General features: G+C 43.3%; 1 protein-coding gene across 1 annotated transcript in view; it reads left to right on the top strand.

Annotated features, from left to right (window-relative positions):
- Positions 1-23,544, top strand: part of MED23 (mediator complex subunit 23) — a 189,012-nt gene that overhangs the window by 88,904 nt on the left and 76,564 nt on the right. Inside the window, exons 11-16 of the mRNA XM_073575818.1 lie at positions 4,351-4,551; positions 8,025-8,168; positions 8,589-8,734; positions 12,296-12,541; positions 15,471-15,613; positions 18,597-18,771. Of these exons, the coding sequence (XP_073431919.1) occupies positions 4,351-4,551; positions 8,025-8,168; positions 8,589-8,734; positions 12,296-12,541; positions 15,471-15,613; positions 18,597-18,771 (1,055 nt within the window). The remainder of the gene's footprint in view (positions 1-4,350; positions 4,552-8,024; positions 8,169-8,588; positions 8,735-12,295; positions 12,542-15,470; positions 15,614-18,596; positions 18,772-23,544) is intronic.

The following is a 23,544-nucleotide window of genomic DNA, read 5'->3' as shown; positions in this document are numbered from 1 at the left end:
AAGATGGGTGGTGACCATGGCGGCCATTTTGAAGCTGGCCATCTTGGATTGAAATTTATAAATGGCCCACCCAGGTGGATCCATATAAATGGCTCACCCTGTACAATATTTCTTCTCCCCTTCTCTTTAGATGTCCCTTTGACGTCATGTGTGCGGCCGGAAATCCCGCACCTGCACATTCTGACATTCCTTCTTAAACGCTTCCTGAAAGTACAGAAAGTAGGAGTCTAAAGTAGCCGCAGAGGCCTGTATAATAAAAAAAAAAATTGTGACGAGAATTAAACTCTGCCAACTTTTTTTTTTTTTTTTTTTTTTTTTTTTTTTTTTTTTTAATGTAACGTAAAAACCTGATTTAAACAATAGATCATTTTATGACAGATTCCTTACATTAAGGCCATTATGAGGTTGGTGTATGCTGCATCCTCCAAGAAATTGTGACCACTCACAATATGTAGGTGTGAGCCACTGAAAATCACAAAGCTATGTTTTTTCTAGGCTGAGATTTTTTTTTTTCTAGTTTTTTTTTTTTTTTCTTTGCACTTTAGCAAAAGCTCTGTAATCTCCATATAGTGTATTTGTTTGTAGATTGAATGCAAACAAAGTTAAGGCTATGTGCACACGCGGCGGATTGGGCTGCGGATTTTTATCTGCGGAACCGCAGGTAAAGCCGCAGGTAAAATGACCTGCGGATTGGCCTGTGGTTTCCCCCTGCGGTTTATCACCTCTACAATGGAGGAGATGGTAAACCGCAGCAGAATCCGCAGAAAAGTGACATGTCATTTCTTTCTGCGGATTCAAAATCGCAGCTTTTCCGCAGTTAAAAATCCACAGCATGTGCACAGCAAAATGTAAATCACATAGGTTTACATACTACTGTACACTGTCTGCAGAACTGCTGCAGATCCGCAGCGGCAAAAACCGCAGCGTGTGCACATAGCCTAAGGCTATGTGCACACGCTGAGGATTTCACCTGCGGGTTTTTCCGCGCGGATCCGCAGGTAAAGTGACCTGCGGATTAGCCTGTAGTTTTGCCCTGCGGTTTCACATCTCTACTATGTTAAAGGTGTGAAACTGCTGCGGAATCCGCACAAACAATTGACATGCTGCGGTTTGTAAACCGCAGCAAAACCGCGCGGAAAAAAACGCAGCGTGAGCACAGCGGATTTGAATTGCCATAGGCTAACATGGTACTGTACCATGTCTGCGGAACTGCTGCGTTTCCGCAGGGGCAAAAACGCTGCGAAAACGCAGCAGAATCCGCAACGTGTGCACATAGCCTAAAGGCGCTGATTAAAATGTTTCATTTTCTTTACCCCCTTAAAAACTGGATTATTTTACTTTTGAAAACTGTAGTTTATTTTTCTGCTGCTCTGAGCTCAGGGTTTCCTTTTTTGCATGGCAATGTGGTGGTATATTCATACTAACTTGAGATCCATACAACACTTTATTGGTTCACTGTTTTTTTTTCTCCCTTCAGTCTTTTTGATGGTATTCTGTCACCACATTTGATGGTATTCTGTCACCACATTTGATGGTATTCTGTCACCACATTTGACCTATCTAAACTTTTAATGTGGGCATACAGGTTGTAGAATGCTGAAAACAGTGTCCTCCCTGTGTCTCACATATCAGCTGTGGTGTTGCTGAGAAATCATCTGTTAAATTTTTATATAAGTTATCTCTTCCAGGCTCCAGGGCAGATGGTGCCTGTAGATACGCTCTGGAGGCAGAGTTATTTTAAATATAAGGGGGAGTTACCAGTGTGATGTGGAATGGCTGCTCTCTAACTTCCTAATAACAGACACATCTGCAGGTTCCTCTCAGTTCCAGCTTATATAAATGATAAAAGATAATTTCTCAGCAACAACACAGCTGATATGAGACACATGCTGTTTTCAGCATTCTATAACCTGTATGCCCATATTAACAGTTTAGATAGGTCAAATGTGGTGACAGATTTTCTTTAAAGGACTTGCATCTTTGTTCACACGTTCTATAGATGGCAAAAGCCAACCCCCCAACCCGATCATGTCACATGGGGATGATGATGCAAATTAATAGTAGCAACTAGATGGTTATCAGCAGCGATCTGCGCTTAGTTCCAGCTACTACTGTTATAGACAGATAACAGGTCTGTAACACAGGTGCTGTCTATTGCATATAGAGTCCTCAGACCACCCCCTCACAAATGTGAAAAATAGTGTGGATGTATATTTCTGTTATTTTGTGCAAGGTGGTTAATGACACATTTTCCTCACTGGTAGCATAGACATAGGCTTGTGGAGTGGTAGTTGTCAGCACTCTCCCAACGGTTACATTAGCTCTTTATGCCGTGGTCAATAGCAATCACAGAATATAAGTAGTTTGACAGAGGGAAAGCGCTCCCTCTGTTACTCCATTGGCTCACTACAGTATGATCACATGGAACTGATGGTTGCTCTGTCGGCCAGAGGCCAAACATTGGACTCAAAGGATATTGTAGCTAGCACTCAACTTAAAGATTAGAATGACGGTGCTAGTGAAAGGAGCCAGTGGTCCCATAAACAATAGTTAAAAAAAAATCACTGCACGCGTACGAGTTGAAAATTATGCTTCAAGTGAGGATTTATTAATAGTGATTGCTGATGCGACCGACAAAATGACGTTTCGGCCAGTTAATAGCCTTGATCACATAGTCGCACATTTAATGAAGCATCTTAGGTCAAAGAGAGTTATTGTCCCTGTGGTGTAGTATTTCATACAATATGATATGGTGTATCCCCACTGGTAAAGACTGGACCTGTGTTAAGGTGAGGTACCCAGAGTAATGGGTTCTATATTAGACAGGGATCTTTTCACAGGTACTGACAAAAGAAGGTTCCACACATTGGGTTCTGGTGTGGAGCTGTCGCTGCACTGCCTGCTGTGAGTGTTTCGGCAGTGGGGGAGTGACCGCAAGTATGTGATTTGCATACATGCCGTTGCGTGCTGGTCAACCCCTTTTAAGGAGAAAAGCCACTGGTTATCTTGCTAGTGTAGGTTTGTTTATACAGTAGAAAAGTTTCTTACTGGAATTGAGCAATTAAAGCTCTAGGGTGGGAGGAAATTTTAATAATCAAACTAATGGAAACGAATGAGACCCATATTACATCACTTGGCATGTATCAGCCATGTACAATTTCACATAAGTGTTCCTCAGTGAAGGTATTGGTGAGCGAAATGTTGTTGGATTGTAAGAGCTTTTTCTATAAACCATATATTCTGCCTTAAACAGATAACATTGTATCCAAAACTTATCTAAATGCAAATGATAAAAGGGGATTGGTTTGCACTAGAGATTATTAAGAAAACCAAATTTTTTACAAAGCGCATACAACATGTGATATGAAGCAAACTAGAAGTTTTGACGACTGTTGCACTGCGCTGCTACACATTGACCCGTTGTCCATCATTAGAAGCAACATTGTGATCTTTGTCGCTTGATCAATGTTACCATGTAACCCCAGCCTTATTGTCGGAAGAGGTAATAAGATAAGGAGCTGCCATAGGCTTCCGAGCCACAGACTTGGCTGCCTTATATATGGTTTCCCTATTCACAAGGTGAGCCTGTCCTATGGTTGATTCCTTCTGGCTCGTGAGACTACATGTTACTCTGTCACGGCATGTCTTGCCAGATCGTTGTTAGTCTTGCATCTCTCTAATTTGTTTCTCTGCTGGCAAAGGGCAAGTAAGGGTGATTTGATTCGTACATACTTTAACTTGGTAGCCACTTTCTTTATCCTTTTTTTTTTTTTGGCAAAAAATTCACTGTCCGATATCTATATCTTAATAGATGATAAATAGCCTCATAAAATGGACAATTCATGGTCTTGACATATGTATAAATAACAGGCTTTCAATCTTCTATGTACTTCTGTTGACCCTGTGTATATATTTTACTGGAAAAATATATACGTTTGATTTTGCCTGCAGAAAGGGACATTGCAATTCTTTGGTTAGTCTTCTGCTTCTTTTCATATTTATGTATTAAACCAAATGGAAGCTGAGCGCCATTGACGGGAGCACTCTAGATGGCAATTAGGAATATTTTGTATTGTATCCATCATGAGCAATGTTATGTCAACTCTATATGTGAATGGCTAACATTGTCTAATTCGCCTAGATGGTTAATTTTGAATGCGGCACCCTTTCTAGTTTCAGACTATGCAATAAATAATGTTCTCCTGTCTCATGGGTTCAGCTTTCGTTCGCATTCTTACTGTCTTCCATTCCATGCTTTTTTTTTTTTTGGCCTGGTTTGGCCACCCTTTATAGTTTGTGCTAATAGATTTTGGAGCCTAGGACTTTTGGAATACTGCTTTCTATTTTCAGCACAAGCAGAGGTGTCCTGTGCTGGAGGACCAGCTGGTTGATCTGGTGGTCTATGCCATGGAGCGATCTGAGACGGAGGATAAGTTTGACGATGGAGGAACAAGTCAGTTGTTGTGGCAGCATCTTTCCAGCCAGCTGATTTTCTTTGTGCTCTTTCAGTTTGCAAGTTTTCCACATATGGTCTTGTCTCTCCACCAAAAGGTATTGACTGGTACCCTACAATTGTATTTTTTACATGTTACAGATTAATGCCTTTGAAGGTTCACTGTTGGCTCGTATGTCCAGTATAATTGTGGGATCCTCTGCTGTGATAAGTGTAGGACGTTTTTATCACAGGCATCTATCTGATATGATTATCCCTGGTCTTGCTCCTGAGGAAACTTGCCATATGGTCAGATGAATCTGCCATTGTTATACAGGAAGTTGGAGTCTATGGAAGCGAGATATGTAGCTTCCTTATGCTAAAGTAGGGAAACTTCTTTTTTAATGATGTAAAGGGGTTTTATGATTCTGGAAAACCCATGTGCCCCAGTACACTTTATTTAAAAGAAAAAAAACTCCATCTATTTACCCTCCCCAGGTCCATCACTGAGTTTCCACTACTACTCTCCATGCGTGTTGTCATCACAGCCAACGCCACGTCACCCTCGCTGTAGTCAATAAATAACCTCAATGGCTCAGGTTAATCGACTGCTTAACAATCTAAAGGCCCCATTACATTTAGCGATGCACCAGCGATCCAACCACGATATGACCCGGTCAGGATCGCTGGTGCATTGCTAAATTGTCGCTAGTGAGCTGCCACACAGGCAGATCTCACAGCGATGCAGCAGCGGTCGGCAGTCGCACTTGCCTTTCAGACGTGGAGAGGGTGTCCGTCTTCTGCCTGCGTCCATGGCTTGCTTGTCGGCGCCAGCAGGAAGCCACGACGAGAAATGGACCAGGCCGATCTCGCACGATCAGCGATAGCCAGCGGGGGAGCCGGTCGGAGGTAAGTATCACATGTAGCGATATCACTAGCAATATCGCTGCTGCGTCACAAAATCGGTGACGCTTTAGCGATATTGCTAGCGATATCGCTATATGTAAAGCCCACTTAACACTTCTTGTAATGACCACAAGAACCTCTGATCCAAGCAGTTTTTACTTTTTTAATTCCTAAAGTCAAAACTGACACCGGCATGATTAACGGGGACCTCTTTGATTGAGCTTCCACGTTTTCCAATCACATGGTTGGAGACTCTTGCATATCTATGATGACAGCCATTGGAACCTCAAACTGTCTAACTGTGCACCTGTTAGGACACCCTGTGTGTTGTATCTAGGGCTTCAGACACCAGTGTAGCACTTATTCTTATAAACTGTTTTATGGCTCACTTGAATAAGGTTCTTTAAAGGGAAGGTGCCATCCAAAAAATTTTTTTTTCAGCAATTGAAAAAATGTGAAGAATTAATGTTTACATTTTCGTAAAAAATATCATTTGTTTTTAATTTTGTAAAATATGAAAAATAATTTTAAGAAGTTTGGCATTTCCACTTGTTAACACTAGGGGGAGCAGCTACTGAAATTTGGCACAAAAACCTAGTGTACAACTAGCTCACATTACTGTCCTGCAGTAATTATGGGCGGAATCTGCTGACATGGGTGTGGTGTCACTCCTCTCCTCCCGTTCTGGGTGTTTGCTAAGGGAAAAGAGGATGACATTTAGGAACACAGTGAGCAGCCATTTTGATGGGGCCTGCAAAGTTACTGACTGTCTTTGCATGCAAAGTCTGGATCAGAACAGGTCATCAATCAGCAGAAATGTTTTCTGGATTTCTGTGGAGCAGACAAGAAGACGGTCCATCCATGTGTATAAAACACAGCGCTCTATGTACAATCCCTGGCACCGAACATGGCCCCCCCATAGACCAGCACACTGCTCTCCTGAAATACTCTGTGCTGCTGTCACCCTGCTCCTTCCACCATATATCAGGCCCCTGTCGCCTCGCTTTCACACATCGCCAGGACAGGATCTGAGGTGAGGAATGGGGTCTTCGGTCACTGAGGATGCCAGGCAGCAGGGATTCTGGGAGCAGGGTGACCGCAGCACAGAGTATTTCAGGAGAGCAGGGTACTGGTCTATGGGGGGCACAGAGGGAGATATATGGTGGAGGAGCAGGGTGACAGCAGCACAGAGTATTTCAGGAGAGCAGTATCACGGGATAGGATTAGATACACGGCTCAGCAGTCAGTATCACAGGATAGGATTAGATACACGGCTCAGCAGTCAGTATCATGCAGGATAGGATTAGATACACGGCTCAGCAGTCAGTATCACGCAGGAGAGGATTAGATACACAGCTCAGCAGACAGTATCACACAGGATAGGATTAGATACACGGCTCAGCACACAGTATCACACGATGGGATTAGATACACGGCTCAGCACAGAGTATCACACAGGATAGGATTAGATACATGGCTCAGCACACAGTATCACACAGGAGAGGATTAGATACACGGCTCAGCAGTCAGTATCACACAGGAGAGGATTAGATGTCCAGCAGATTGCCAAGTGTTTTGAAACAGCAGGGAGCAGCTCCTCCTATGTTTTGCAAGAGCAGGAGCTGCAGCTGGTCGGGTGTTTTGGAAAGAGCAGCTTGGTGTCCAGGAGCTCATCCTGGTTCCTCTCCTACAAGCTGGTATGTGCAGAGTGAACATCCAAGCCGTTATGCTGGAACAGTACAGCATCCAGGGCTTGCAGTAGAGTGTAAATGGAGCTAAAAGGAAAGCACTGGGCTCTAATAAGATGGCGCCTGGCCACACCTACAGCTGTGAATTGAGCTGCCCACAGAGGCGTGGCCAGTTCACTCCTGATGCAGCTGCAATGAAAGAGATAAGGTCGGGAACCGACTATTGTCTCTTATGCCCAGGGACTGCCGTAAATGAGCATGGAAAGTGTCGTTCAGCAGCCAGAGAGGTAAGAGGCAGCCCCCAGTGGCTGCATTAATACAGTGAAATAAAAAAAAAAAAAACATACACACCACTGAGTCAAGCTTAGGGGACAATATCTTTTTATACTATTTTCTTTTTTACATTAAATTATGAAAAAACACGGTACCTTCACTTTAAAGAAGCCAAGATCCTTACCTAGGGGGCATCGCTCACAGCCTAAAAATGCACCCCCAGAGAATCCTGTGAGCCACACATCCCTGTAAATACCATAAAACTGCTTATATCTCTGGAGCTCTGTCAGATTAATAAAAATAAGTAAGCAAGCAAATGTCTCAAGGGAGCAGTAGGAATAAAATAAGAACAAAAACTGGCCACTGATGACAGATCCTTTTTACTGGATGCTATAAAACCATGTATTGGCAGACATTGCAGAGTTGGAGGCATTGTCTGGTCAAAACCATTCATTACTTATTCACAGTATAGGAAATAACTTGTTGATCAGTCTGAGTCCGACCATTTGGATCAGCACTGATCAACAGAATAAATGGAGCAGCAGTTGGACCACTTATATTTTGTTATAGGGATATAAAAAAAATCCGTTGGCAGACTCCCACCGGTCAGCAAGTGGTCACCTATCCTGTGGATAAGCGTTATCTTGTTTTCACCAGACAGGCATCTTTTGAGGCATTGTTAATCACATATATTCAGAAACTGAATAGTAACACTTTTGTTACAGCTTGCAGGGCGAGGTCTCATTAAAGGAAGGGATCACCTCATGTGGGTGCTTCTTCAGTTTATCTCCGGAAGCATTCAGAAGAATGCTCTAGCTGACTTTTTACCCGTCATGAAGCTCTTTGACCTCTTGTATCCAGAAAAGGAGGTGAGTACTTAAGCAACAGGTAGGTTTTGGTGTTTGTATCTTGCCTTTTTGATTTCTAGGGTCGAATAGACTGTTAAGTGTTACTTTCAATATGCCTTTTGTTGGTTTCATCAAAGCTTTTTAATAAATTAAATATTCAAACAAAATTCTAATTTTTAGGTTTCATTATGAATGAACGTGCAGTATTGCACATTCTGTCCTCCTCAGACACCCCAAGGTCCAATAAGGAGTTGTGGGCTGCTTCTTGTAGCAGCAGAACTCGTATAATGTGACCGTGGTCATCAGTAATTTTTCTGTTATTTTGAGTTCTGCATTATCAAAGAGCCATAGCTGTCATTATAGTGTCATGCCCAGTTTAATGATTCATACAGTTTTAACTGTTTTGTTCTTTTTCCAATCAATCTTTTTCTTTTGTTTTAGTGCATCCCTGTGCCAGATATCACCAAGCCTCAGTCCACACATTCCTTTGCAATGACTTGTATTTGGATCCACCTTAACAGGAAAGCACAAAATGACAACTCCAAGCTACAGATCCCCATTCCTCACTCATTAAAGTTACATCATGAGTATGTAAAATAACCCTGCTAATGTATATTCTTATAACTGAATGTTCTCTTGGTTCTCCACATCTGCAGTAATGACATTTTTCTTAAAAATTAGAAGTTGTGCAATACACAACTTTACAGAACTGCCTTTGCAGCTTTTGGTTTTCTCCTTAGCTGTGTTAGATTGATTTCTTGCGATTTCCTATACTGCGGCTACAGCTCTTTTCAGTTCTTCACTTTTGTATAATGCCCACTGTATGGAGAGGCTTGGAAATTTATGGTGACCCTGGTTCCCCCACTGTTCCTAAAGGGCTGTGGAGTCGGTAAGCCACAGTTGCGACTCCGACTCCTGGATTTTATCAGGCTCCGTCTCCGACTTCGACTCCTTCATAAATGGCCAATTCATAACAACAAATTTACTGTTGTAAAATACTAAACATCGTGCTTATTCAGTTTCTCACCATCATATAAGTAATCAGACCACTTAGAGCAAAAACTACATTTATTAGAATACAATTAGAATATAGCAAATAACTTTTATAAACTTTTCTGAACTGTAAGTAAATATGCAATAAACACTTTTATGCAGTTAATAAGAAGAAATCTATAAATTTTGTCCTCAGAAAAAGTATTGCCTCTGTCAGATCCTCCTTCATGGATGCCCTCAAATCTGATCTAATTATTTTGAGAGCAGAGAACAACCTCTCTACACTAACTTGTGTTGGTGGCAAAGCAGTAACCACTCGGGCAACATCTCTGACAATGTCAGGATACAGAGGAATCGCTTGTTGCACTGTTATTTTTGATGAACGGTCAAATTTCTCAATTTCTTTTAGTACACATGAAAAATTCTGCTGAAATGTACTGGCTGTGTTCCTTGATGGGGATGACTCTTCTATGCGGGAACGCTTTGCACGGTCCTTGTGATCCAAATATTTTTCGAAATTAAATTCTTCATCAGTTGATGATGAGGGTGAAGATGTGGCAGGACGACCAAATTCTTCTTGTTCCTCCTGACTGTTCTGCAACCCTTTCATCCTTACTGCTATTTCAAACAGAGCTTCTTTTCCTTTACTTAGCTGTTGATCATCTAGAAGAATCCGATGCATTGGGTCTACATAAACAGCTGCCAAAAGAATGTTATTTTGTAATAGTAGCTCCTCTCTCCCTTTCATTGATGTAGCAATGCCACTTGCAATTAACCCTCCTCTTTGGGACAGGCGAAACATCAGGTTCTTCCACTCCTTTAAGAAAATACCTGGAGTTAAGTCCTCTGCATGTAATTTTTTAGTCACTGTAAATGGGTGCTCTAGCAATTTTTCCAGCTCAGTCACCTGATTCCACTGACTTTCATTTAGCGTCAGTTGAGGGTTAGCCATGTCTACAAGAAAGGTTTTCAGTTCAACTAAGCGCTGAATCATTAAGTAAGTACTGCCCCATCGTGTGGCTTGATCAATAATTGCCCCTTTTCCAGCACGTCTCTTCAAAATTGAGTCAACTTTAGGGGTTCTGGCAACAGTAGCCAATTTTCTCACCTTGCCAATCAGTGCAGCAGCATGTGATGAATGAAAGAACATATTGACACAGTTTCAACAAGATCATCTAAACTATCATGTTGCTGTTCATCTGAAGCAACTTCAGTTTGCTCCTCAGTTACAATACTGTGTTCCTCTATTTCAAACATTTCTGTGTCTGTGGACCCAGAATGTTCTTCTAGCTGCTGGTCACCGTCATTACTCTTATTCATTAGCTTAATAGTACTTATCATATTTGAAGCATTGTCAGTTACGACAGAAAGAACTTGCTCTTTTTTAAGTTCATAGTCTTGCAGAACCTTTTCCACCAAGGCCTGGAGAAACTCACTGGTGTGATGAGCTTTGGTGTCTTTTACTGCCAATGTCTTGGTAACTATTTCATTTTTGTCACAAACAAATCGGACATTGATGGCAAAATAGTTCACTCTGTGACGTGTGCAGGCATCCATTTTAAGAAACAGAAAGCGTCCCTTGAGAGTTTTTTTAAGTTCTTCCTTTTGTTTAAAAGCTTCTTCGATTACTAATTTTCTAATACTCTCTCCAGAGAAACACCAAGCTTGCGGGCCATTTCCCCATTCAGACACATAAAAGCTGGTCGTGAAAATAATGAAATAGGCACACTATCCTTTACAACAAGCTCTATGATCTGTTTTTTAAATGTATCTACTGTCATTGTCACAGTAACTTTGTCACTGACAAAATATCTTGCAACTGATGGCTGCAAAGTTCTCTGCTCCTTTGTTTGGCTGGAAGAGCTGGGCACTGGTTCATTGGTGTGGATGCAGTCTTTCTCATCCACTGCTTTCAGTACTTCTGGATGAAAGCGCTGTAAATGTCTCTTTAGATTAGAAGCTCTGGTAGGAGCATTTTTATCTTTGCCTGAATATGCACTCATCTTGGCTTCACAGCATTTGTTTTCGTCTGGATCATTTGTCATACACTGACAGACATAATGTTTTCTATCTTGAGTGATGGTGAAATGTTCAAATACAGCTGATTTAATGTGATGCTTCTTTGACATTCTCAGGTTTTTAATTCTGCATTCACAATCCAAATGACAATTTTTTTTCCTAAAAACAATTGTACAAAATTATTGCCAGGTCGTACAACTGATATAGTGGTCAGTAATACTGTTATTATTCCTCATGTACTCACAGTTAACTGATGCAAAGTTTGTTGAAAGGATAATACTTCTTACAGTCTTCCTCTTCTGAGTAGCAGGCAGCTGTGAGATGCTTGGAAGACGCACACCTAGTATGAGCTAGTCTAGAGGAGGAGCTTTACTACTAAGAATTTGCAACACATTTTTCACTTTCAGTTTAATACATTGTAAGTAGGGGGGTTGGGGCAGCATGAGGTTAACCAAGTATAAGATTAGATAAGGGCAGTGGAGAACAGTGACACACAAGAAGTAAGAAATGTCTCTATCTCCAGCAGAACTGCTTATCACTGTTCATAGTTTGATAGAACATATATATTTGAGTAACATTTATAAAATTCATATGAAAGTTCAATTATGAAATATTAATACATTTTTTTTAAAGCTGGAGTCGGTACATTTCTACCGACACTGACTCCGACTCCGACTCCACAGCCCTGCCTAAAACCGCACACCCCTTTCCCTACTCATACTTGGGAAGATTTAATTGAAGGGTCAATCATGAGTTTTGTTGCTCCATACTAGTTTATAGGAGACACTGAAAGTCGCTTGCTCTTAATACTTTCCATAGAGTTGTAGGTATTGCACACTCTTGACCACGATTCTCCTTGCCGGAAGTGTAAAGGTTAGAAGTGACAGTGTCATTCCCCCCTCACCAGTTGGGCCCCAAAATAGTTTGTGTGTGTGTTTTAAAAAAACAAACACACAACCCACGTACTTGGTCATATTTGTAGAATATTTAGTCTGACTTGCTAAATTCATTAATATTTCACATTGTAGAAGTTGCTTTGAAGTGCATACTTAGTATTTGCCTGCTTTATTATGTTTCCTTAGACCCATGTGTTAGTGCTTGTGTAACGGCTTTGTTTTCTTTTAATGCTATGTTAGGTTCTTGCAACAAAGTTTACGGAATAAGAGCTTACAAATGACCGACTATAAAATAGCCTTACTGTGCAACGCCTATTCCACCAACTCTGAGTGCTTCACGTTACCCATGGGAGTGCTTGTGGAAACCATTTACGGAAATGGAAACGTGAAGATACCGCTCCCGGGGACAAACTGCACAGCATCTGGATCAACTACACCACTCCCAATGAACCTGTTAGATTCGCTTACTGTTCATGCAAAAATGAGGTAGGAATCTTACTGGAATTCACTTCAAGAGTGTCGTTTTCTTTATTTCACAGTCTACAGTTATCTGCAACTATCTGTAAATTGCTCGCTTTGCGTCTCCTGCGCCACATTAATGGTGTGGTGTTTTGTCATCTGTTCAGGCAGAAGTACATTGTGAATGCTGCTGTATTCCTGTTAACTAATGACTATTATAGTATGTTCACACAGTACTTTCTTGCTGGCAGGAAAACGCTGCATACATTAAGTCTATTTCTGATGAGTCTTTTTTGCATTCATTTGGGTAAAACACTAAGAGAATTGACATTCAGCGGCATTGAAAACCCGCAGAGTACCTTAAACACAAGGAAAATAACACCATGTAGGAGAGAGGTTTTAGAAATCTCATTTATTTTGCTGTTGCTGTAAAACGCTGCAGTTATTTATTTTTTTTTATTTTACACACAAATGCACACCCAAAAAATGCAGCAAAATCGCTACATCTCAACAAGCCCTACAATGTGAAAAGGATCAGAGGGCACCACAGTGAATTCGGGATCACCTATAGCAAAACAATAGAGCATGCTATACAAAACAGGATCACCGTAAGAGAGATTTAAATCAATTCTTTATTAATGCAAGCTACAAATAAATAATTAAAAACCAAGTAAAAAATGACTGTACACACCATTACCCAAAATAGGGTGACAAGCCCTGTCAAGCAGCGTTGGCAATAGTATTATGATTTCAATACCTCATAAATTGGAGCCAGGTTTTAAAGAGAACGGATCAGTTACAGGACAATAATATGGATGTATCTATACAAGCTGTAAACCTCACCATGCCCTGATATAACCACAATAAGGTAGTGATCCCAGTATTCACACCACCACATAGCCGATAACCTACTGCCCCAGCACATCAATAACATGCATCAGTCATAGAGAATAAACACATGTATCAGAAGTGAAAGCTAAGTGACAATCCTTTAAACAGACAGACATATACAGTCATGGCCAAAAGTATTGACACCCCTGCAATTCTGTCAGATGATAATCAGTTTCTTCCTGAAAATGATTGCAAACACAAATTCTTTGGTATTATTATCTTCATTTAATTTGTCTTAAATGAAAAAACACAAAAGAGAATGAAGCAAAAAGCAAAACATTGATCATTTCACACAAAACTCCAAAAATGGGCCGGACAAAAGTATTGGCACCCTCAGCCTAATACTTGGTTGCACAACCTTTAGCCAAAATAACTGCGACCAACCGCTTCCGCTAACCATCAATGAGTTTCTTACAATGCTCTGCTGGAATTTTAGACCATTCTTCTTTGGCAAACTACTCCAGGTCCCTGATATTTGAAGGGTGCTTTCTCCAAACTGCCATTTTTAGATCTCTCCACAGGTATTCTATGGGATTCAGGTCTGGACTCATTGCTGGCCACCTTAGAAGTCTCCAGTGCTTTCTCTCAAACCATTTTCTAGTGCTTTTTGAAGTGTGTTTTGGGTTATTGTCCTGCTGGAAGACCCATGACCTCTGAGGTAGACCCAGCTTTCTCACACTGGGCCCTAAATTATGCTGCAAAATTTGTTGGTAGTCTTCTGACTTCATAATGCCATGCACACGGTCAAGCAGTCCAGTGCCAGAGGCAGCAAAGCAACCCCAAAACATCAGGGAACCTCCGCCATGTTTGACCGTGTACTTTTCTTTGAATGCCTCTTTTTTCTCCTGTAAACTCTATGTTGATGCTTTTGCCCTAAAAGCTCTACTTTTCTCATCTGACCAGAGAACATTCTTCCAAAATGTTTTAGGCTTTTTCAGGTAAGTTTTGGCAAACTCCAGCCTGGCTTTTTTATGTCTCTCTTTATGTAAGAAGTGGAGTCTTCCTGGGTCTCCTACCATACAGTCCCTTTTCATTCAGATGCCGACGGATAGTACGGGTTGACACCGTTGTACCCTCGGACTGCAGGGCAGCTTGAACTTGTTTGGATGTTAGTGGAGGTTCTTTATCCAACATCCTCACAATCTTGCGTTGAAATCTCTTGTCAATTTTTCTTTTCCGGCCACATCTAGGGAGGTTAGCCACAGTGCCATGGGCTTTAAACTTCTTGATGACACTGCGCACGGTAGACACAGGAACATTCAGATGTTTGGAGATGGACTTGTAGCCTTGAGATTGCTCATGCTTCCTCACAATTTGGTTTCTCAAGTCCTCAGACAGTTCTTTGGTCTTCTTTCTTTTCTCCGTGCTCAATGTGGTACACACAAGGACACAGGACAGAGGTTGAGTCAACTTTAATCCATGTCAACTGGCTGCAAGTGTGATTTAGTTATTGCCAACACCTGTTAGGTGCCACAGGTAAGTTACAGGTGCTGTTAATTACACAAATTAGAGAAGCATCACATGATTTTTCTAACAGTGCCAATACTTTTGTCCACCCTCTTTGTTATGTTTGGTGTGGAATTATATCCAATTTGGCTTTAGGACAATTCTTTTTGTGTTTTTTCATTTAAGACAAATTAAATGAAGATAATAATACCAAAGAATTTGTGTTTGCAATCATTTTCAGGAAGAAACTGAGTATTATCTGACAGAATTGCAGGGGTGTCAATACTTTTGGCCATGACTGTACACTGCATACATGTAAGAATACAACATGTACAGATAGAGGAAAAAAGTGATAGTGCTGGAAAAACCTCAAATGAAAGAAGGGGATGTAATATCTACGTAAATAGTGCTAGGATGGCAATGGTGTTAATCAATAGTAAAGCATGGTGGCCTGGATCCAGGTAATAGTCAGTGCAAATGACAAAGCTCAACGTGTGTCGCCAACCAAGTGTGGCTTCAGGGGGTATGTAGCGTGCATTTTATATACACATGAACCAGATACTAATGAAGATCACAGTTTCTCACCTAACATCCATTTTTTTTTTTTTTTTTTTTTCAGTTTAATACACAGCATTGCTACTAGAGTTATTAAACTGGCTCATACAAAATCCAGTCCAGCTTTGGCCCCTGCGCTTGTGGAAACCTACAGTCGCTTATTGGTATATATGGAAATAGAATCACTTGGCATCAAAGGATTCATCAGTAAGAAAGCACAATATATAGAAAATTGAGACTAATAGACAAGACTGATTTTAGAGCAATTGATTGCGTCAACTAGAGTATTTCAATAAATGCTTATACTCCTCCGTGATGTTTGATATTTAGTGGCAGGAACTGGTCTAGGTCTTTTAAAAGGTCACAGTAGGAGACTTTTTATGAATGATTTGTTAAAATTTGCATCCTGAAGGAATCTGCTCAAAATAAATGACCTATACTCATATTTTCTGACTTATGACCGTTTTACCCAGCACGTTATAGTCCTGCACACTCCCACGCAGTTTTATGCAAAAGCAAAACCCTGACCCGATTGGTGCCGGAGAAGCAAAACGGGTCTTTTTTTTTTTTTGTAGGAGTTCTCACATGATACTGTAGTTTTTATGCATTATTTTGCAAAAGCCAGAAGTTTGTTTTTCAGAGGAGTTAGAAGTATAACACCCCCCCCCCCCCTTGCACTTCCTCTTATTTTTGAACCCATTTTTTGACACTGGCTCAAAATATTTTTTTGTGGGAAAAAAAATGCCCCTGTGAATTCATGGCAAACATTGTGAAACCATCACACAAGTGAGTATATATCCTTTCACATTAGTAAGAGTAGTGATAACCTGAAGAAAAGTTGCTCTACAGGGTCAGGTTTTATTCAGAAGTGAGATTTATAAACTGTATATATAATTTTGTGGGAAAAGATTGTCATTTTGTTTTTCATTCATTGGCAGTTATGTTTACTCTTGGCTCAGCGGTTCATAGAATCGTAGAGTTGGAAGGGACCTCCTGGGCCATCTGGTCCAACCCCCTGCTCAAAGCAGGATTCGCTAAATCTTCCCAGACAGATATCTGTCCAGTCTCTGTTTGAAGACTTCTATTGCACGAGAACTCACCACTTCTCGTGGCAGCCTGTTCCACTCATTGATCACTCTAACTGTCTAAAAGGTTTTTCTAATATCTAATCTGTCTCCTCCCATTCAGTTTCATCCCATTGCTTCTAGTCTTTCCTTGTGGAAATGAGAATAAAGATGATCCTTCTGCAATGTGACAGCCCTTGAGATATTTGTAGACCGTTTCAGTGGGCAATCCTAATCTACAATTTACGGTACCAATCACTGATTAGGGCAGCACTGTGGACCTCTGAACCAAGAATACACAGATTTAAGTGGGGAAAAAATCACACGCTGTACTATTTTACCTTAAAACTATGTCAAGCTGTTTAGCATCTCCTTAAGGCTCTACCTCCTGATGCTGACATGTCTGACTTTTTTTTTTTTTTTCAAAGTGACATGGTCTCTTTAAAGGGAACCTGTTGGGTCCCGTATTGTTGTGAATTCTCTCTGGCTTCCCTCTGATTACTGAAGATAGTGGAGCTGGTCAGATTGAGAGTTCTCTTTCTGGGCTCCCTCTGGTGGTTACTGGAGGTAGTGGAGCTGATCTGATTGACAGAGGCTTGCCACCTGATAATGAGGATGACGATTGGAGATCTGGGGTTTCTGATTGGGATTTAAGACAGCTGACTCTATCCCTGCTGGTGATTTTCTTCCTGTGCCTCCTGAGGTCTGATGTCTCCTGCTCTTTCCCTGCATTTTCAGCTAAGTGGTTCATTTGCTATTCTGTGTGCATTTGATCTGGTTTTGTTTATCTCTGCTTTGTGCAGGTCAGCTAGCTCCGGCTGGGGCTCTGCTGAATCACTGCCCATATGTTACTGCATGTGCCAGTTGTTTTGTCCCCTTTTATATTGGTCTTTTTGCTTTGCTTTCAGAATATACCAGAATGCTGATATTGTGGGGGGCGAAGTCATGCGACTTCAGTGTTTTTGTGCATCTGACGTGTTGGACTTTTGGCAGGGTTTTTTGCGTGATTGCAGACAGTGTTTCCTTTCCTGTCCTGTCTAGTCAGTGTGAGCCCCATCATTTGCTCAGTCTATCTTTCTGCCTGCGTTTTGTGTTTTCATCTTGTCTCACCGACAATATATTTTTGGGGGCTATCTATTCCTTTAGGGTCTGCTCCGGGGCAGTTTAGATTTCCCCTTTCTTGCTTTAGGCTTAGTTAGCTCTCCGGCTGTGCTAAGGCATCTCCATGGCTACTGCTAGTTGTGTGGACCGGATCAGGGGTCTGCATCCGCTTAGTTGCCAACCTCTCTGGTTTTCTGTGGCTTAGCCTGGCCTGCTATCCTCCTCGGTGACCCATTCATAACACTGTATACCCTCCAACTCCACAATATTCACATATAATGTATAACTCCATTCCCTGCCTAACCAGCACTTTTTATATGGTTAATGGCGTAAATCCATGTTTGAAGGAAAAAAAAAAAAAAAATTTGTAACCTCTGGTTTACTTATACTAATTAGGGCTTGGACTAGTTGATGGGGCGTTAGTTTCCACAGACTAGTTGTCCCTCTTTCCATGTTATATTGCCTATACAAGAGCCGACGTCATTGTGAGCTCCCTGCATATCTCGTGCTTGCGTGTGGCTCTATTTGACAGTCACTGAGCTTCTGAAGCCAGGTGTAGGCATCATAGCTTCAGAGGCTCACTGCATAAGACCGGAAGTGCAGACGATGGCTCATGGATTTCTGTCATGCACAGTTGCTGCTGGCTTGGAGAGTATGGGTGACTTGACAGGTTCCCTTTTTAAGCTTTCATTGTGTATTATATTGTACAAGTATGTAGTCTTGCGTCGATAATAAGTTGGGTCATTTTCACATTGCAGTATTTTTCATAAATATTTGTAAGGTTCAATAGGGAATGGGTCCAAAGTAGAAGACTTACAAGGTTTTATATATTGCTCTTCATTTTGGCTACCAAGTGCTGAAATGCTGGTAAAATTCTGCAAGTGAATGAGACCTAATTATGTAAATGAGTTGTGCTTTCATTATGCTTTTAACACTTTCCAAATCCTCTGTTTTCTTGTGATCCATGCAAGATATAAATCTGAGTAACTGCATCACAATTTTTTTTTTTTTTTTTCTGCTTTCAGGTCAACTTTTACCCACTGTTTTTAAGTCTCATTCCTGGGGAATCCTTCATACCCTGCTGGAAATGTTTAGCTACCGAATGCATCATATCCAGCCTCACTATCGCGTTCAGCTCCTAAGTCACCTCCATTCACTCGCTGGAGTCCCACAGACCAATCAGAATCAGCTGCACCTTTGGTCAGTACGCTAATTCGCTGAGGCTTTATGCCAAGCTAATGGTTTAATAACGTAATCTATCACTTTAGAAAAGTAATGGCCTATCCCTGCCATTGTTTGGAAACTGTTGGGCCAGATATAATCGCTCACTATAGCATGCTCCAGTTTTAGTAAATGGGAATCTGCGCCAATACTAAAAGGGAGGCACTGATCAGCTGATATCCTCTGGTGCTAAGACTTAGACTTTCACTGATCTAATATTGATGATCTATACTAAGGATAGTACTGGATGACACGGTCTAATTTCCTGAGGTTTTAATACTACTTAACCAAATAAATTCAGATGTTTTTAGGGTGGAATCCTGTATACTTGTGTGTGGACAATTCCCCAGAATTATAGAAGGATCTGTTCCGTGTTCCCTTACTCCGACACGCGTTTCGTGGGCACTTTTGCATTTATTTGTTTTTTTGTAGTACAAGAGCTGCATAGTGTATTCTGGCACCTCACTCCACTTTCACACTTTCAGTAAATATTTTTGGGAGGGGACAGAGGTGTATAGTGGATTCTGACTCCCAATGTTTGTCTGCATTCCCTCCCATGATGTACTCATTTTAATATTGGGCCACAGGTTTGTATTTTTGGGTGGTCAATGTCACTGTAGTGTACACAACTATATTGGTGTGTGTGTTTTTTCTCTCTGCAGTACCATGTAGTTTTTTTCCCCGACTTTATTTGCAGAATTACAGATGGGGTAAGGGTGGGGTCATTATACTGTTTTCTCCTACGCCTCATTGGGGGACACTGGCTGCTGGCCACTAGGAGGACACTAAGTAAGCCAGAAAAAAGTTAGCTCCTCCCCTGCAGTATACACCCTCTCGCTGGCTGAGATTTCTCCAGTTCTTGCTTAGTGTTTATAGGAGGCACTTTGGTCTGGTTTCAGACCCCACTGTTTTTTTTTTTCATTTTTGATTTTCTGTAAATTTTTATTTTTTAATTAACGGAGTCAAGGGGGCGACGGTTCCTTTCTACGCCCGCTCTCCCCTGAACCAACAGGCAAGCACGCGGAGTATTACCTCCCCGTACACTTTCCTGCGACAAATGGGGCTGATTCCTCTGACGATGGTTCCCTTACGGTCGGTACTCCATGGATACGAGGGCAAGTGCAACAGGACAAAGCACAGGAGTGCATGGAGAGGACTTGAGCAGCGCTTTTCAGATGCCCTGAATCAGCCCCAGAGCTCTCCATCCCCCGGCCACAGGGTGGATCGATTGAGCAATACCCCTTTAAGACCTCCTCCAACTCTGCTACATTGCCCGGAGGATGAGACACCTGCAGCTGGAAGACCCTGGACAGCGCGACCTGCCTGAGCACAGGAGTGGAGGTATGGGGTCGGATCCTTGTCCCTGGGAGAAGCAGCGGCACACTGGCGCCCATTCGCAGCCCCCCCCCCCCCTGCCCCCCAAGCCTGGCGCTAACCGCGGGGAGGCCAGAAATTTAGTCCCCGGATTTTCCGGCCTACTAGGCTGCAATTTGAATAGCGCCGCCCCCGGTAACGTCGCCGCCCCCTCCTCTTGGCGCCTCTCATTCCTTACCAGACGTGCAATTCTAATCTCGGGGGGCCATGTCTTTTACCTCAGCCTGCTCTGGACAGCCAGGTACCGGGTGATGCCACAGGGCCACCGCTTTCCTCCCGGGGGACCCGAGTAAGCTGCATCTGCCCTCAGATTAAAGCTTAACCCCTTCCCGGCACATTCCCTGCAGCTGCAGACAGACTCTGCTGTTAACCCTTTCAGGAGCGCTATGTCTCAATCTAAGGAGACTAAACGGGCTGCTAAGAAGCACACTAAGTTTTTTACCGTGTGTACCACTTGCAAGTCTGCCTTACCCAGTGCACAGACTAATCCATTATGCACGGACTGTACCCCGGCCTGCGCTCCAATGCCTCTTGCCGCTGCTGCTGACAGGCATCCTGCGTTTAGTACCCCTGAGTGGGCTGCGTCCCTGTCACGGTCAGTGGAGTCTCTGACCCAGGCTATATTCTCCCTCCGGGAGGACTCTTTAAGTCAGAAAGCATCCTTACCTCCTGAGGAGGGCTCTGGCTTCGGCCGGGAACCGTCCACCAGCAGGGGCTGTACTCATTAAAGGGATGGTCAGGTCTCTAGAAAGCGGACCCATGACGCGTCCCCTAGTCACGTTCTCGCATTGGCAACTCCTGTCTCTCGCTGTCCCTCTCCTGAGGTTCACAGCGAGCACGACTCTGAATTCGAATCTGACACGTCAGCCCCTCAATCCCCCAACTGTTCAAGAGTCGCTTGATTCTCTTATAGAATCAGTCAAGAGGATTCTGAAGTTGGATGAGGAAAATATTCCCGCTCCAGCACACCCTATCTCACGCTTGGACCAGCTCATTTCTGATACTACCGGGGGGGAAAAAGTAAATTCCTTCCTCAACAAAAGGCTGTTCGGCCGTTTCGCAACCAACGCGTCTTCGATCTTTTCGCAACAATTCCGGTTGGTCCTCCTCTACCCTCTCCTCCGGATCAGGTCGGTCCCCGCGGAGACTGAGGCTGCCAGGTCTCATACAGACCTAACCGCTCTTGAAAACCTAGGCCTAGGGCTTCTGGATCTAGGGGAGCCAGATCTCCTCCTAGATCTACCCAATGGCTTGTTGCGGTTTCCGGCGGACACCATCAAAGTTGGCGGTTGTCTACTTTCCTTCAGCCACACCTGGCTCGCGGTCGTCCACGACAAGTGGGTCAGGGAGCTGGTGTCCTCCGGATACAAGATAGAATTTTATTCTCCCCCCTCCAACTCTGTTTTTCCTTTCCTCTTCCCCCAAGAAAAAAACAAGAGCCTTCCTTCGGGCTGTTCAGGCTCTGGTAAGGGACGGAGTCATCATTCCGGTCCCTCAGGGGATTTTATTCAAACCTTTTTTGTGGTTCCAAAGAAGGACGGGACGAGATGATGCGACCCGTTCTGGATCTCAAACTGTTAAATCAGTTTAAGGTACGGCGATTCCGAATGGAATCTCTCCGATCAGTTGTCGCTTCCATGGAAAAAGGAGAGTTCCTAGCATCCATCGACATGAAGGACGCTTACCTTCACATTCCGATCTGCTTGTCCCACCAGCAGTTCCTGCGTTTTGCAATTCACGAGGAACACGTCCAGTTTGTGGCCTTGCCCTTCGGACTCGCCACCGCCCCCAGGGTCATGGTGGCTGTCATGGCCATTCTCCACTCTCGGGGAGTGGTGGTGTTACCGTATCTGGACGACATGCTCATCAAGGGTCCGTCCCTATCAGCCTGCGAGGAATCCGTGGATATAACAGTAAATGCACTTTCTCGCCTGGGGTGGAAGATGAACTTCGAAAAGTCTGTCACAAAACCGGCTCAGCAGATTTCCTTTTTAGGAATGATCTTGGACACTTCCTGCGGGTTGGTCATTCTCCCTTCAGAAAAGACCCAAGCCTTACAACAGGCAGTGCGGACTCTTTCCCGACCGGTTTCTCGCACCATTCGTTTCAGCAGGAGAGTTCTCGGAAAGATGGTGGCAGCGATGGAAGCAGTACCATTTGCACATTTCCTTACAACATGCGTTGCTGTTAGCTTGGGACAAGAACCCATTCTCCCTGGACCGTCGGATCCTTCTGTCCCTGTGGGTCAGGCAAGCCCTCAGGTGGTGGACACTGAGGTCCTCCCTGAATCAAGGGAGGTCTTTTTCTCCCAGTAAGATGGTTGGTAGTAACCACCGACGCAAGTCTTCTCAGCTGAGGGTGCTGTCTTTCGTCACCACATGGCACAGGGTCACTGGTCAACCCGAGAGTCACGTCTCCCCATCAATATTTTGGAGATACGAGTGATCAGATTAGCTCTACGGAGTTTCCACTATCTCCTCGCAGTTCACCCCTTCAGGATCCAATCCGACAATGCCACGGCTGTAGCGTATATCAACCGCCAGGGAGGTACCTGGAGCAGGATGGCCATGCTCGAATTGAGTCACATCCTCCATTGGGCCGAGACCAACCATTCGCCCATCTCAGCAATCCACATCCCGGGCGTAGAAAACTGGGCTTCAGATTTTCTCAGTCACCAAGGCATTGCCTTGGGAGAGTGGTCTCTTCATTCGATAGTCTTTCAGCAGATTTCTCATCGCTGGGGGACTCCGGATGTGGATCTCATGGCCTCAATACTAAACAACAAGGTTCCTCGGTTCATTGCACGATCCATGCGCCATCGGAGGGACGCCCTACTTCTGCCATGGCACCGGTTCCGGCTCCCGTACATCTCCCCCCCCCACCCCCCTTCCCTTGCTTCCGAGGGTCATCAAGAAGATCAGAGCGGAGGGAGTACCAGTGTTCCTAGTCGCGCCAGATTGGCCGCGCCGAGCATGGTATGCAGAACTAATACAGCTAGTCGCTGACGTCCCCTGGCGACTTCCAGATCGCATGGATCTAATCTCACAGGGCCCGATTTACCACCAGAACTCTGGGGCCCTGTCTTTGACGGCGTGGCCACTGAATCCTGGATTTTAGCACAGGCTGGGTTCTCTCATGACGTGATTTCCACCATGATTAGTGCTAGGAAGCCTGTGTCCATGCGCATCTATCACCGCACCTGGAAAACCTTCTGTTCGTGGTGCAAGGATCATGGTCGATCACCTCTGGTGTTTTCCATTCCGGCCATATTGGAATTCCTTCAATCCGGATTAAAATCAGGCCTCGCGCTTAGCTTGCTCAAGGGCCTAATTTCGGCCTTGTCAGTGCTTTTCCAGTGCAAAATTGCCACCAAACTTC

This window comes from Dendrobates tinctorius, unplaced genomic scaffold (assembly GCF_039654945.1).
Source record: "Dendrobates tinctorius isolate UK_male_01 unplaced genomic scaffold, ASM3965494v1 ptg000046l, whole genome shotgun sequence".
Lineage (NCBI taxonomy): Eukaryota > Metazoa > Chordata > Amphibia > Anura > Dendrobatidae > Dendrobates > Dendrobates tinctorius.
Note: the sequence above shows the minus strand (reverse complement) of the source record. Positions and strands in the feature narration are given on the sequence as shown.